We start from the raw sequence: 16362 nt of genomic DNA, 5'->3' as shown, positions 1-16362 counted from the left end.
TCACTCATGGGAATTAAATGGTTAATAGGAATGATTACTTTTTTATGTACTTTGATTCTAGTTCCCGGCGGTCTGAAAGCCCCCAATGTCACTGTGTTGAATTCGACTGCTGTCCATGTCACGTGGGAACAACCTGCATTGCCTAATGGGATTGTTCTTGGCTATGGACTTCATCAGAAAACTGACGGCTCTGAAACACTTCGGTTCAGTGGAATGGGTTTTAATTTTACTGTCACTGGCTTGGACCCGTTTACGGACTACCAATTCCGTGTAAATGCCAGCACTGTAGCGGGGTCTGGGTTTAGTGAGTGGACTCTGGTCAAGACCTCTGAGGATGGTAAGTCTTATCTCTTTCGACCCACGTTTGACCAGCTCTCTTTGGGTCGTTTGTAAAGACAGTGAAAATGAAAGAATTCCCACGGTCATTCACAAGTAAAGAGGTCGTTTGAAATACTTGAAAAATGGTGATGGGACAGTGTGATGGCATTGCTTGTTCGAGTTTGTTCTTGATTTTTTATACTATCATAAGGGAAATTCAGCGCTCAGTGTTGCAGCTTCCAAACCCTTTTTTCCATGAGAGTTTTGTGTCGTATGTCGCCGGTTACTTATGAATAGTGCATTATGCAAAGTGCATTTGGTGACTGTGTCTGTTCTTGTTCTATCAGTCCCAAGTTCCCCGGATGCACCAGATTTTAGAAATGTGACTTCCGCATCTGTGACACTGGTCTGGGACGAGCCAGCTGAACCCAATGGAGTGCTCCTTTATTACGTCATTTATCAGAATGGCACTGAGATCAAGAGAGTCACGGGAAATGTCACCAAATATGTAGCTGTTGGTCTCCAGCCCTTCACTGTCTACGTGTTCAAGCTGAGTGTGTGTACAGCGGTAGGCTGCAGTAACAGCTCGGACTCAGTCCCCATGAGAACTCTGGAGTCAGGTGAGTGCGTGGCTAAATCTTCCATGTGTTATTTGTTTTCGTTTTTTTTTTTCGCAAGAATATGTTTTCCATTCAACAAGTTGCGTTTACGAAGCTGCCTTACAAGAAATCGCTTTACGCCTAAGGTTGCTAATTTCGTTTCCTACGATGTTAGAAATGTACGTACTAACTGGAATTTAAAAAATTATCAAAATTGAAGTAGCGATCAACCAACCACATCTCTTAAACTGAAATAGAAAAGACTGGGTGACCCCTTTGTTCCTGCGCTCCAGATTTTGCTTTCACTGCAGTAATTCAAATGCACTGTAACGAGCTATTATAAGACTTACACTAAGATTTGCTTCCTCCTCGTATTGTAATGTTTTAATAGGTCCACAAGGTTTGTCAGCTCCAAGGCTGTCATCTTTATCAGGGAGAACTGTGGTTATTGAATGGAACCCACCCTCCGTGCCTAATGGCGTCATTCTCAAATATGTGATTCAGCGGCGAGTCGTGGGTGGTGGAAATCCAAGCGATATCGCTGAAGTGAATGCCTCTCTTCCACTGCGTTACGAGGATAATACAGCACAGCCAGTGACCAATTATCAGTACCGCGTGATAGCGTATAACAGTGGTCCGGGAGAACCCAGTCCATATGGTAACATTACTACAGGCGAGGGAGGTATGGAAGCTAATGAAATCAAACACAAATGCTTGCTTCATATTCTATTTGAAAGCTGCAGTCGAAGACTACTTGGCTGTTGTGTATTATACAAGTCTGTGGTAATAAGACTCTTAAAAAATCTCTCTCCATAAACCAAGTCCCGCCAAACTTAAAGAACCGATTCATGCAGATGTGAATTATAAGCGAAAAACAAATCTTCGGGAATGCACTCATTTAAGATTCCGTCTTTCGCCTATTTTCAATGCCAGAGGGATCATGAATTATTTTACTCTCTATCATATTTGGCATTCACACCACTAACATAGCATTTGTACCTTTGTTCCAGACCCTGAAGGCATCGTAGCACCTACTGTTGTAGCACTCAGTCCATACGCCATTCACGTGACTTGGAAAAAACCCAGCGTTCCCAATGGCGTAGTGACGCAATACGTCATCAGAGTCGTGGACCAACAGCAGTCACGCAACACCACAGTGAATGCTAATGAACCGTTTGCGCTAAACGTGACCTCACTCGATCCTTACATCATGTACAACGTCTTCGTTAGCGCATGCACAGTTGCTGCATGTGGTAGCAGCCCGCCGTCCCAAGTGCGCACGCTTCCTGCCAAACCTGAAATGCAGCCAGCGCCAACTGCAAAGACAGATTCACAGACCTCTTTGAACGTGACATGGGAGCCTCCCCTCAGGCCAAACGGGGTGATTCAGTCTTATGTGCTGTACAGGAGAACTGTTGAAGACCTTGTGGAAAATAACATTTCAGCACCAACAGATTATGTACAGGTGTATGAGGGGCGGGCTTTGATCCGAGAGTATCGTGATACTGGACTTGGGATCTTCTCTTTGCAACAGTACAAGGTAAATATGAAAACACCAAATCTTATCGCTACACTAGGACCTTATCAATATGCCAAGAAGTCAATTTCTCGATCTACTCATACACATGTCTTCTAATGCTTTTTCCAGGTCACTGTGAATACTAGTCAAGGCAGCACTACAAGCAACTCCTCCCTACCCTACAGAACCGGCCCTGCCCCTCCCCGAGCGGGGGTATTCGTCAATGGAACTGCCCTAAATCACACCTCAGTTCTGGTCTCGTGGTACCCACCTGTTATTAAGCAGTTACGTGGCTCTGCTGTGTCGTATACTTTAGACGTTGAAGAAAGATCTGTCGTGAGTCGCGTGGGCACTTACCCCGGAACACAGACTCGTGTTACAGTTAATAATCTGAAGGCCAACACTGTGTACACATTTTATGTAAGAGCCTTTTTTTTATTCTTTCTTTCTATCTAAACATCGCTTCCAAGTAGTCCTCGGTAAACTACAGTTACTCGAAAATTATAAATATCCTCGGATCCAAATTTGATCCTGAATATCGTTTACTATCACTATTTGTTTCAATTAGTAAAAATCTTTTCTCTCCTTCTTATCAGGTTGAACTAAACAATGGAGCAGGAACCTTCAAGAGTGCTGGCTTTGGAATCAGAACCTTGGATGGAAGTAAGATAAAACCTTTCTGAGCTTTTATTAAAAATAAAATACTTCTTGCTCCGCAAGAGTGCAGGGGTTTCCTAAAAACAAAGTGAGGTAACATTTGAAACATCCGTTTTCTTCAATGATTCGTTGTTTTTGTTGCCGCTTTTTTACTGATTGATCCTGGTTAGCATCAATTTATCCTTCTCCGAACGATCTCACGAAGCTAATCAGAGTCAGACTGTTTCATTTAGCAAACATCAATCGAAGATTGAATACCTCACCAAACGCAACTCTCGACTTTCCTCACGGTATCCTGTGGCAATTTGTCTGTTGTTTATTTTAGTGCCTGAAGATTTCGATCCGCCTGCACTATACGTGGTCAGCAGCACTGCAATTCGCGTGAGTTGGAATGAGACAGGAAACCCGAATGGAGTTGTAATATTGTACAAAATATATGTGTAAGTAAAAAATCACATACTAACTCTACTCTTGTCAATAGTACAAAAATGAATCTTTGTTTTAAAGGAAGCTACGCTCCCTCTGGGATAGTTGTTAACCCTTAAACTCCCATGAGTGACCAAGACAGAATTTCTCCCTACAATATCAATACAATATCAACCAGATAACTGATGAGAATAAAGAAAAATATCAATTTGGGGATAATTACTTGATCCAATACTAAATTCTCTGAACTAATATTATAATAATTGTATGGTTGACAGTAAGGAGAATTGCAAATATGACCTGGAAGTTGAAGGGTTAAACGTTGACTGATATACCTTTTTTTGGTTTTTTGCACAGAAACAACACGTTATGGGCTAACACTACTGGCGATCAACTACAAGTAATCGTGTCTGGACTGCAGCCGTTTACCTTCTATAGCATCAAGGTTTGCCTCTTGTTCACCTCTTTATTTACTATAATTGTTTGACCTAAACAGTCGTCATTAACAGCTAAAGGAGCCACTTGGAAATATTTTGCCCGAAATTTCTAGTTAGTCATTTACAAACGTTGTCAATCGTCGATCCTCGACCATTTATTCCTTCAATTTTTGGTGATAGTGTTCCTTACCAAACCAGTATTTTGTGGTTTCCTCCACTTTGAAACTAATTTTATAAGTCGCCAGAAAAGGCTTGACTTGTCGTGGCGTTGCGCCTAGAGAGGTCTGGTAACCAGCTGAACTGACTATTATTGTCTTGAAATAAAAAGTGTAGTTGAGCTTTGATAATTCTCGTATTCACCAAAATCAAACAAGTTATATGCAGGCGGGGTCCATATTATTGGGGGTGAAGATTAAAAGCTTGTGTGCGTTTTTCTCCTCTCCAATGAGAGAAAAGAACTTTGTATTTGTTACTCATCGTTTGCGACGATTGGGTATTTGCTAAGTTCCTCAGGTTCGTTTTAGATGTTAGATCATGATTCGAGCTGAGCGATTCTCTTTTTATTTTTATTAAGGTGGCAGTGTGCACTACACACGGTTGTACTCTCAGTGATGCAAGACAGGCGCGGACAAATGCTGCAGGTAAAACTTGTGTTTTTTCGTTGCTTGTTTGTTTTTGCTGTTTTTTTTTTTGCAAGTCAGCGAAGTGTTTAGTGATGAGTTTTCTTAACTGATTTATCTGTTATTATCTCAATCAGCACCGACAGGTTTTGCTGCTCCGCGACTCACTGCAGGATCAACTTTTATTGTTGTCCAATGGGGTAAGTTGGAATTTCTTGTGTTTGTATAAAAGTTTGAAATAGTAGAGAAACTACAAGTGAGGCGTTTGAGAAAGGTTTATGAATATCTCTTCGTAATGTCTTTTTTCACTTTTTTAGAGCCACCATCTCGTCCAAACGGAATCATGTCTGGTTATCAGATTTTTAGAAGAATGGTGTACTCATGTCCAACGAGGTATGAATTTTTTTAATCAAAGCCTTTACGTGTGTCGTGTAAGAGTAGTTTATGCTCCAGTTATCTAGTTTCAATTAATTTAGAATTCTGAACCTCATATCGACCCCGAAATGACTTTTTTTTTTCCAGTCCCCCGCCAAACTCTAAATGCACTTTCATCGAGTGTCTCTTGTCTGAGCAGTTATGTGGAGTCACGTGTTACAATCCAGCCAATCAGGTAGGTCTCTTAAAAGTGAAACCGTGTCAAAAAGTTTCACATTTTTCAAAAGGCATTTGATTCTCTTCCAAGCTCTCTTGCTGACGGATGAAAGAGGCCTTGAGCTGTCTTCATCATACAATACTTCGTCGACGAAACGCTCAAGAAACATTGACTAAAATACAATTTCTACTCCAGCGAGTTGAATTGTGTGAATGCAGCTTAAGAACGTTATTTCATTCAAAATGAACCATAGCTCCGTGTCAAAAGGCTACCCTGACCCTGCATTCCAACCAACTTCTTGTTCCTAAAATTCTTTCCAGTATTTGCTATTTATACAAAAATGCGAGGTGATGTGGTAAACAGTCATGTACTAATTGTACGTTCAAAAACCTTTCTAGGTGTGTTGCAGTGGTGTTCTTCACCCACGTGACCCATCCAAGACTTGTTGTGGCGCGAATTATCTGCGTAAGAACCAGGCCTCTGATGTTTGTTGCGGTAACACTTTCCATATTCAACAAGCCGACTATCAATGTTGCTATGGCAACTACATCAGTGTTGCTTCGGGACGAGTCTGCTGTCCTAAATCTCAGGGAGGTAGTGTGGTGGGTCTTGGTAATGCCTGTTGTGGAGACACCCCGTATAACAAGAATGACCCCACTAAGGTTTGCGTGTGTGGAGCGCTGTACGACCCCATTCCCCCACGAAAGTGTTGTGGCGGCAAAGTTGTGGCGTCTGCTCAGGTTTGCTGCGGCGATGAAAAGAACGGAGCCGCCTACGATCTGGAAGCTAGCAAGACTTGCTGTGGAGCTCAATACATTTCTGAAGACACGAGCCTTTGTTGTCAAGGATCAGCGGGAGATGTCGTGGTAAGTGCGCAGTCATATTTTACTAGGTTTAAACACTGATCCGGGCTTAGGGTATTTGCATTCAGGGACCACCTACCCAACAGGTTGTTAGCCTCTGCCTGAATCCAAGATCAAAGTTGATTAGAGTTAAGGAACCCAATGATATTTATCTTAACTTGAAAATACTTTTTGTTCTTTTTAGGTTTATAACTACACCAGCGCACGCGATAAATCTACATCCAATCACAAATGCTGTGGTAAAAAACGAATTTCTAGTTTTCTCACATGTTGCAACGAACGTGGCTATAACTCTACTTATCAGACTTGCGCAGACATTTCCAGCAACGGAACGTTAGGCTGTGGAATGGGAACCATTTGTAATAAGACTGATGCACTCGCAGCAATGTGTGATCGATGTGATTTTGATAATTCAACGATGAACTGCGGATTTGTAGCTGGCCACTACGCTCCAACTCCTTCGACTGTTGTACCAAGAATCTGTGCCACGGATTACGAAGAAATACTTAAAAATCAGTACAATGCTGATATCCGTGAATATAACGACACTGGGCTCTCTCCTCATACAGAATATGAATACTACCTTGTCGCAATCAATAATGGATTTAATGTGTCAAGTCCAGAAGCCAAGAACCGAACGCTGATGGGTCGCCCTGAAGGTCTTTTACCGCCAGTTGCAGTTCCAATTTCCTCGTCTGAAATCCGCGTTACTTGGAGTAAGCCAGCAAAACCCAACGGAGAAATCCAAGAGTATAGGCTGACCAGGGTCAGCGGTCAAATTAAGCTGCGTCAAGTGGTATATACCGGTCTTAATTTAACTTATACAGACCGTGGATTGGAGCCATTTACTGGATATGGTTACGTTATCGAGGCATGCACGACGCACTGCTCATCAGCGGAAATGACGTCACTGATCTACACCGACCAAGCTGCCCCGGCGGAAGTGAACGCAGCCATTTTACTTCCGTTAAACTTCAGCGCTATAAATGTTTCTTGGATTGAACCTTCCAAACCTAACGGACAGATTATTCGTTACAATGTGAGCCGTGTAGTAAACAGCACGTACAAGATCCATTTGAACCCGAATGACAAAGGTTTGTCCGTAAGGAGCCTGGTAATTGGGGGTCTTAAACCCTATACTAACTATACCTTTGAAGTGATAGCTTGTACGCGCGTGGGTTGCACACCAGGTCCGCTGGCCTCCACGCTAACACTGCAGGCGCCGCCTGAAGGTGTCCACCCACCCAATCTCACAGTCATCGGGGCCAGGGAAATCGAAGCCACATGGATTGGACCAGACGTTCTAAATGGTGTGATTGTTTCATACTCACTCTACCGCGGAGATCTTGTTGTGTACAACGGGACGAATGCATGTTACAAAAATCAACACGGTAAAGACATTTGTATCTTCCAAGACCGAGGCAACGGTCTCCAACCAGTGACGACTTACAATTACTCAGTCGCTGCTTCGACTGGCGGGGGTACCACTAGGAGTGCTGTGTCTACTGCCACTACTCCAGAGAGTTCTCCAGAGGCCATTCCCAAGCCTCGTTTGACCGTGAAAAGCGCTTATAGTATTTTAGCGGAATGGAACGCTCCAGGTCAGCCAAACGGTAACATTACAAGTTATTCTGCAGTCGTTAATGGCACAGAGTATGTTGTCGCTCTCAACATGAGCAAGTTGATTACAGGATTGAATCCTTTTACTGTATATTCTGTTCGCGTGAAGGCCTGTACCGCTAAAGGCTGCGGACTCGGGGAAAGAGAGCATGCAAGAACTGGCGAGGCTCCTCCCATCGGACAGGGGGCACCTACCCTGGTAGCACGAGAATGGAATGTTGTACAAGTCTCTTGGTCGTCGCCTTCCTTTCCAAATGGAATCGTCGTCCAATATGTAGTTTACCGTAAGACAGGTAACAGTGCCCCGCTTCCAGTTTGTTTCACGCTCCAGCGGTCATGTCTGAATAGTGGTTTGTTAGGTTACACGGATTATTCCTATAGAATAAGAGTTGTAAACAGCGCAGGCTTTGAAGAAGGCCCTTGGACCGACGTGCGCACTCCTCAGGGGCCTCCTCAAGGCATACGACCACCTTCTCTTACAGTACTCAACTCCACTGCAGTGTATCTTTCATGGACTGTACCCTCTCAGCCCAACGGTATAATCACACACTATGAAGTGCGCTATCACAAAGGACTACAAACTCCCGACAACAGTAACGTCACAGTAGCAGCTCGGTTGCCTAGCAACGTACTGAACGCCACGGTGAGCGGGCTAGACCCTTATACGGACTATCAGTTCCTGATCGCTGCCATCAACAGCCGGCGTGAGGGGGTGAGCGCCTGGGCGACAGCAAAAACCAAACAAGCACCACCAGCAGACCTTCCTCTCCTTCGTGCTGACAAGACGAAAGATGGAAAGAGCATGCGCATGTTGTGGGATGAGCCCGGGTCTCCTAACGGGGTCATTACTCACTACAAACTGTACAAAGACAGTGTCTTGATTTATCTCGGCAGCACCCGAGAATACATGGTCTCAAGACTTGTTCCTTACACTGCGTACGAGTTTCAGCTAGAGGCTTGTAATGTTGCAGGGTGCACGCGGGGTCCCACGCAAATCATTTTCTCCGCAGAGGTGGACCCACAAGGCCTGTCCCGACCTACAACAGGGTTTATCAATGCCACAGCTGTGGAGCTGAACTGGAGATCGCCAGCAATTCCAAACGGAATCATCATCCGTTATGAGATTTACATGACGGTCACGCCGCTTCAGAAGCGACGAAGGCGCGCTGTAACACCTCCCTCCGGTCAACTGGTGTATTCCACCAATGATACAAACAAGACAGATTTCAAGCACACAGAGATGGGATTGAAGCCTTACACAAAGTACGGGTTTAGTGTACGCGCGGTCAACGGTGGAGGTTTTACGGAAAGCGACCCACTGATCGTAACCACATCTCAAGCTGCTCCTTCGTCCGTCGATGCACCACTGGTCTTGTTGATGACCGCGTATTCCTTGAATGTGACGTGGAAAAAACCACTAGAACCCAACGGCGTTGTTCAATTTTATTTTGTGTTCAGGAACAATTCTATTAAATATAAAGGAAACGAACTGAGTTTTGTAGATCAAGGTCTAGAGCCATACACCGTATACAGTTACACCGTGGAGGTGTGTACTAGCTGCAATGTTGACTGCTGTACGCAGAGCTCTCCATCAAGCCGCCGAACAACTCAGGCTGCACCGTCGGGTGTGTATCCCCCGGCCTTAGAAGCGGAAAGTGCTTTGGCTATAAAGATATCTTGGGTGACGCCTGACAAGCCCAATGGAATCATTACCCAGTACCAAGTGTATGAAGTTGGTGACAGTTCTCCGATTTATACCGGACAGGACATGACGCTCACTGTAAGCGGGAAGGCACCTTTCTCTAAATATTCCTTTTACATTAGTGCTTGTACGAGCGAGGGTTGTACACAGAGTGCACCAGCTGAAGTGCGCACCAAAGAAGCTCCTCCGAGAGATCTCCTCGCCCCTGTTGCCACAGTCGGTGGTTCTTCGTTTGTGCGAGTAGAATGGAATGCACCGCTAAAACCATATGGTGTAATACTCCACTATCTCCTTACACGTAATGGCTCCCAAGTATACAACGGTACTGATCTGAAATTTAACGACCTTACTGTGGCCCCACACACCGTGTATATGTATGTTGTGACGGCAGTGAATTCCGCAGGCCGCGTGTCAAGTCCTCCTGGATTCAGCGCTGCTACTAATCCTGGTGCTCCAGACAATGTGAGCATCCCGACTTTATATGTTCTCAGTGCAACATCCATTAAAGTCCTGTGGACAGCCCCGGGGGTTCCAAACGGTGTCATCTTCAAATATGAAGTATTGTACAACTTCATGGGAGCGCAAGGCGTTGCACAGGTGAATGACGCTGGTATTGCCAAGGAGATTACCCTAAAAGACCTGTTGCCATATACGTTGTATGAAGTCAGAATCCGCGCTTGTACACTTAAAGGCTGCAGCATAGGAGAGGCGAACTATGCCCGTACATTTGAGGCTCCGCCAGAGGGTCAGAATCCCCCAGATTTCCCAACATCTAATATTGGTGCTAGGAGAGTACTTGTCACCTGGAATGAGCCTTTAAAACCCAACGGATTTATGCTGTCGTACAGACTTTACAGGCGTGGAGTATCGTTGTATGGTAACCAGGCGACAGTGTATGGTCCGGCAGAGTCTGTAGTAAACGTAACTAATGGATCTGCTCTAGCTTACAGTGATACAAACGTGAAGCCGTACTTCAAGTATAATTACCGAGTTATCTCTGCAAACAGCGCTGGTGAAACGGTTAGTCAGTGGTCGTTGGTTCAAACCTTGAGTGCAGCACCAGAGCAGCTTAAAGCGCCTCATGTGAACAAGACTTACCCTTACAGTTTGGAAGTGTTCATCTTCCCACCTGGTGAACCTAATGGAGAGATAAGAAATTACATCCTCGAAGTTTCTGGACGAAATGTATCTCAAGATCTAACCACTACTCGTGAGGTGGCGGGCCTTGAGCCATTTACGGACTATGTTCTACGTGTGTACGTCTGCACGGATGGAGGGTGCGCCGCGGGACCCACTGCAACCTGGAAGACCTCTGTTGGAGTGCCGTCAGAGTTTGCCGCCCCACGCCCGGTTGAAATAACCAATAACTTCGTCACACTTATATGGGACGAGCCAGGAAAACCCAATGGAGTCATCCAAAGGTGGGCAAAAACTCTATTTACTCTGTCCTACATTTCCATCATCCACCGAGTTTATTCATGTTAGTGAAAACTGGAGGCAACGCTAATGAGCCTTAACTTTGATTCTAAAAAATTTTCATTTTTTTTTTTTTAGATATGAGGTTCTGTTTCATGAAACTTGCGCTGTCGGTTGTCCTACTGCAATGCCCGAGAGTGGACTGAACACGAGTTTGTCTCGGCGTTATACCGTTCGAAGCCTGTCACCCTATACTATGTATAACTTCAGGATACGAGTTCATAACTCACGGCATTCGAGTTTATCGGATGAACAAAGAGTGCGAACACTAGCTGCAGGTACGTTAATATCAGTATGATAATGTCAAAATGTTTGCGTCACTGTATGTAGGCAATGACCACGAGATAAACTTTTATTTGAGATCGTTAGTTGTTCAGTCACCTTTGATTTAGGGAGAAGTGGCGCCATGATGGTTGCTGCACTGTACTTCAAATCGCTCCTAAGCTCGAGCCCAGTCCAATCTCTGTTTAAAAAAATGAAATTTATTTCATTTAATTGTGTTCGGATCATTACATCGTGTTTCAAACAGTGCCTCTCTCTACCAAGGTGTACTACTACAATTTGCATGAAAGTATTTTTACCTTGTGCCTCATTGGTTCGTATTGTTAATTTAACGGAAATCGGTTATGATGCGTTTTTCGAAGAAATTCGTAATGATACTCTTTGACGTCCGAAGGTTTATATGTTTATGGTTTCAACCTGATATATTTTGTATTTTTGTAACAGTAAATCTAACTAAAATTTAAATCAATGTTGGAGCAATTTCCGAAGTAATAATCTTGTTAGGCAAAAATTCATTTTCGTCTACCTCCTTAGCAAATGTTTTGCTTTAATTGGTTCCAGGTCCACAGACGACAGAACTGAGGCCTCGAGTAAATGTGTCCGGGCTCCGAGTGGCCGTGGACTGGAGCGATTGCTTTATTTTGAACGGACCGCTGGACTCCTATGAGCTGTTAGAAAATGGATTGCTTGTCTATGAAGGACAGCAAAACAAAATGGACTTGGGAAATAGGAATAAAGGAGGTTAGAGGCGAAATCAACCAATCACATCCTGGTTGTTAAATGATCTCGTTTCTCTTAGAGTATTTACGCCACATTGTTTTGAGTTGAATTTTTTCGCCACTTGCTGAAATAACTTCAAGTTAAAGAGACTTCAAAATCATAAAGTCGTACGGTAGAAAATAATTTAAGAGGCAATGATAAATTTAAAAGGGACTCGAGATTATTCACTCTACAATATTCTCTATTCGTGATCTTATCACTTGGAATTTTCTCGGAACGAGATGAGTAACTTCTTTTCTTGGGATTTGTTTTTTAACGACATTTTATCCGGTTTATCTTTGTTACAGAGTACACCTACAAAGTACATGCCACAACGTTAGTGCAAGGAAGCAAAATGACTGTAGAATCACCTCCCAGTGTTCCTGTTCAGGTGCAATGTAAGTTGTCCGCCCAAACTTATTTATTGCTTGGTACAGAAAAACCGATCGCCGTTCTTTTTTACGTGAGGTTAAAGGCTGATAGTAACCTGCATCTAATTTACCTTTAAAAAGTACCATTCAGCCAATTAAATACAAGTCACTAGAACTGAAGGATATGATCAGCAAGTGAGAAAGGTCTTCATCGTCAAAGAAATTCTCCTCATCTGTTTCATATGAAACGTAAGAAGAACAGTGTGCAAAATACGTTAATTGATAGCAAGGTTGAAATGATTAACCCTCTGGCTCCTAAGAGTGACTAACAATATTACACAGTCTGAGTCACACGTTAAGGTCACGAGAATAAGGAAATGATCACCTACTAAAGAAGCTTCTGATTGTTTAACCAATTCTCTTCATCAGCACCTTAGGAAATGTGTAGAGAAAAGTGTGGAGAATATACATACTGATGTTAGGGTGTAAAGGGTTCACACGTTATCTCTATCTGTTCTCAGCTGAAGTTATTGCAGCAACGTCAGCACCCCGCACTGCTTCGGATGAGTGGCAAAAGAGTGTTTGGTTTATTGCTGTCATGGCATTGGTCGCTATCATTATCCTGTTTGCGTTGATATTCTGTTGTATGCGGAAATCCACCGGGAGTAGAACAGTTTTTGTACGGAACAGGGAACCTTTACCTCCACGCACCAAACTGCGTTCCAGGCCTCCATCCATGTCCAGTCTTTACACGTCCAGCGACAGAAAGAGTGGAAGCATGACTGTAAGTGGTTGATGATTACATCAAGGGAAAGTGGGGGGGGGGGGGGGAGCATGATTAACGTATTAACGTTCATCAAATATTTTCTCCGGCTCGCGATGATAATAATGCTTCTGGGTAACTTGGGAATATGCGTTGATTTTCCTAAAGCGACATTCCCGATTTTTTCCAGACTTACTTTCGATGCTATTAAAGTTTACGGTTAGAGTTTTATTGAAGATGATCCAGCGTTTTGTCATTGTTAAGAAGGAGGATATCGTTCTACTGAAGAACGCTTGGGAGTGGACACCAGTTTAGTTTGGCAGGCAGCTTTTCGAAAACATTGTCTCGCGGGCTGCAAAATATTTGAAGGTGAATGAACTGAACGAAATGCCCTCCATTTAGGATACAGATATGCTCTATTATTTGTCCATAAATGTGATCTGTTCCTCGAAGTTTATCGTTTTCCTCGAGGTTCGCTCTTAGAAAACTGTTCGCTCTTCGGAATAGATAATGTCCACTGGCAAATATCCACGCATATTTTCGAGCCAATTGTTTGTTTTTTGTTATCGCCCAAAAATTTAACTGAGCCCGCATCTTTGCTACTTTTCGACACGTGGCGCCTTCCAAGGGGTCAGTAGAACTGGTGACTAGCGATTAATTAGGTAAAGGGAGTGATTAATTATTGGTTGGTTTGTTACATCTCGTTCATTTCATACAACTTTGTTTATGTCACAGACTGCAAGAAGTCCACGCATAATCCTTGATTAACAAAGGCTTTCGATGTAACTTACTTTTTTTCAGGAGATGCATTTAATGAACCCGTACCACAGTAGTACCACAGCTTTGTTTGACAGCACAGAGAGGCTAAACAAGACTCCCGAACAATTTGACTTTTACAATGGCAGCATGCACAAAGTTCCCCCAGATATGAGTCAAGACTGGGACCATTATGTCAAGAGTTATAGCAACAGGGATTCTGGACTGGTAAGGACTCGTGGCTGATCTTTCTCGCTATTATAGTCCTTGAGAGTGTTTTCCGGTTTAACATCTTCGGCAAATCTCTGGAGTCTTTAGAACATCTTCGGCAGTGTTCGGAACTCCGAGTAATTTCTACTGACTTACCGACCAACCTACGTAGCCAGCTATCGACTTAACAGCTAACTCACCTTCTCAACAAACTGCCTAGCCATCTGCAGCATTAGACTCGGTTTAGTCTGTGTTACGTCGCTTAACTACTTGTGTTTCTATTCTTGCAGTACGATGACGAAAAACTGGACTTCTCGGACAGTGAACCAAGCACACCATATCAAAGCTTTAAGAGGGAGCAGTACTTTACGGATACACACTTATAAGAACAAATAGTCTTTCAAAGTTGCCAAGATTTGACTTTTATATCAGATTAATATTATTAATGAATAATTCTTGTAGTCTAGGTAGTGTATTTTCAAATCTTGATTCCGATTACGAGTGTGAAACGACTGAATGTATTCCTGAGAAATTTTTGAGCAGGGTCTGGAAATTCTTTTTTTCAAGAAAATATTTTTTCGATCAGTAAGGTACATAGCTTTCATAAATCGTGTGGAACTGAGTTCCCATTCCCTTAGTAATATCGATGCCAGTTTCGTTGCTCTCATTGATCTTCTTTGTGATATACTTTTTGTCTGGAAAGAGCGTCGGAAAACTGTTGACAAACGTCGCCTAATACATATTTAATCGTTTCAGAAAATAACCTGTGATTGTATTTAAAGTTTTGATGAGTGTGGAATATTGGCAGGGACTTGTTAGCTCGTAGTCACTCAATCCTTCTACAAGTGTGTGATGATCTCAAAGTATTCGAGCTTTAGAAAAATATTTCAGGATATAGCACTTAGTAAAATTTCAGAAATAGATATTTTGTCCTGAGGACACTTTTTGTATCTAATTAGACGCCACCATTACGTATTTCATTGTTTACGTTAAACTTCTGCAACCATTTTCTTTGTTTTTTTTTTAAACAAGACCCGTTCGTGGAAATTACAACGCATGTATGCCGTTCTTTTAGCCTAGTTTCTTTGAGAATATAATTATATTGGCTTCGTTCAAAATTTTGCGCTTGTATATGTGTAAACTACAGTTGAACTGTATTTAAGCTTGAAAGCTGAGCTGAAATTAAAATATGTTTTTTTAATAATACAAGTTATTTTAATGTTTTTATCCATGGGTTGATCAACAATACAAATGCGACACCTCATCAAAAACAGTCAAATCCTCAAATCTGGCCTTTACGAAGCCCTTTCAGTTCACGATCAAGGCAATGCTTGACATGAACCGTATTACCATAGAAAGGCGCATCCACGTGCAGCGTTACCAAACACTTCTGAAGACACCAACGATCAGCAAACAGCGAGAGAGCCCCGTTGCTATAATTTAGTTGATTGCAGGCATCAATCTGATGGAAAGAGTTCTTCAACACACCACAAAGGTACTCACACCTCACTCGTTCGTGAGAAGGGCTGCCAGTGAACAAGTTCGCGAAGCTTACCAATTTGGTTGTGGGTGTTGGAACAGTGAAGGGAACAAGTTTAATGAAAATGATGCGACGAGGGACTTCCAGATTGAAGGCATCTCCAGCTGACAGAATTCAGATAGCGGTTCAGTAGAAGCTAGTTCCAGTTCCTCTAGAAGCAAAAATGGGGATCCTCCGTCCATCATTCGTCTGGAAAGAGTGTACTACTCCACTAAAACAATACCATACCATTATTCACACGACTCCTCCAAAACTGCTTTGCAAGGCTCAGTGTCGAGTACGTGTGGCATCGAGTTTCAACCGAGTTTCATCCCACAACAAAAACAAGTCAAAACGTTTCGCAAAGAAACGTGTAAGGCTTTGCATGCCGAAAAGAAAGTTTTCGCGATTTCACAAACGTCCGTGGCCCGTCCGGTTAAAAGGAAAGCAGATTGCAGCTCTGGAAGACAAGAAGAAAACGGATTGAATATGGTAAATCCAACTGATCAAAAGTTCCAAAAGAGGCAGAGACGTGGAAACATCTCAACAAGCACGAAGAGGTAGATGCAGATAAACAGCTATAAATATAAGTAAAAGAAAATCATTGGATATAAAGGGAGGCCACTGACCTTTGGAAATGTCAATTTTATTTATTATAAGTCATTTATAACTTTGGAGATAAGAAACTACCCTGAGGATCCACAATGCAGACATCCGTGAAAACAAATTTTCAGTTCCCGCCAAAATTGATTCCAGCCAACGCCCTGGTTTTCCTTGGTTCTCCCCTTACTTTCTCTTGATACAACACAGTAATTAAAAAATTTGAGTGATGCCAAACACTGCCCTATATGCATGTAAGCATTTTACAAATTT

At 42.9% G+C, this 16362-nt stretch overlaps 1 protein-coding gene across 1 annotated transcript in view; it reads left to right on the top strand.

Moving 5' to 3' along the window:
- Positions 1-15138, top strand: part of LOC131792177 (usherin-like) — a 30443-nt gene extending 15305 nt beyond the window's left edge. The window contains exons 18-37 of the mRNA XM_059109554.2: positions 62-337; positions 666-938; positions 1309-1599; positions 1928-2457; positions 2566-2856; positions 3033-3099; positions 3419-3533; positions 3877-3964; positions 4531-4597; positions 4714-4776; positions 4894-4969; positions 5099-5186; positions 5567-6034; positions 6216-10774; positions 10908-11107; positions 11673-11852; positions 12179-12268; positions 12763-13025; positions 13806-13988; positions 14261-15138. Of these exons, the coding sequence (XP_058965537.2) occupies positions 62-337; positions 666-938; positions 1309-1599; positions 1928-2457; positions 2566-2856; positions 3033-3099; positions 3419-3533; positions 3877-3964; positions 4531-4597; positions 4714-4776; positions 4894-4969; positions 5099-5186; positions 5567-6034; positions 6216-10774; positions 10908-11107; positions 11673-11852; positions 12179-12268; positions 12763-13025; positions 13806-13988; positions 14261-14356 (8264 nt within the window). The 3' untranslated portion in view covers positions 14357-15138. The remainder of the gene's footprint in view (positions 1-61; positions 338-665; positions 939-1308; positions 1600-1927; positions 2458-2565; positions 2857-3032; positions 3100-3418; positions 3534-3876; positions 3965-4530; positions 4598-4713; positions 4777-4893; positions 4970-5098; positions 5187-5566; positions 6035-6215; positions 10775-10907; positions 11108-11672; positions 11853-12178; positions 12269-12762; positions 13026-13805; positions 13989-14260) is intronic.
- The last annotated feature ends 1224 nt before the right edge of the window (positions 15139-16362 follow it).

This window comes from Pocillopora verrucosa, chromosome 7 (assembly GCF_036669915.1).
Source record: "Pocillopora verrucosa isolate sample1 chromosome 7, ASM3666991v2, whole genome shotgun sequence".
NCBI lineage: Eukaryota > Metazoa > Cnidaria > Anthozoa > Scleractinia > Pocilloporidae > Pocillopora > Pocillopora verrucosa.
This window is presented reverse-complemented; position numbering and strand designations above follow the sequence as displayed.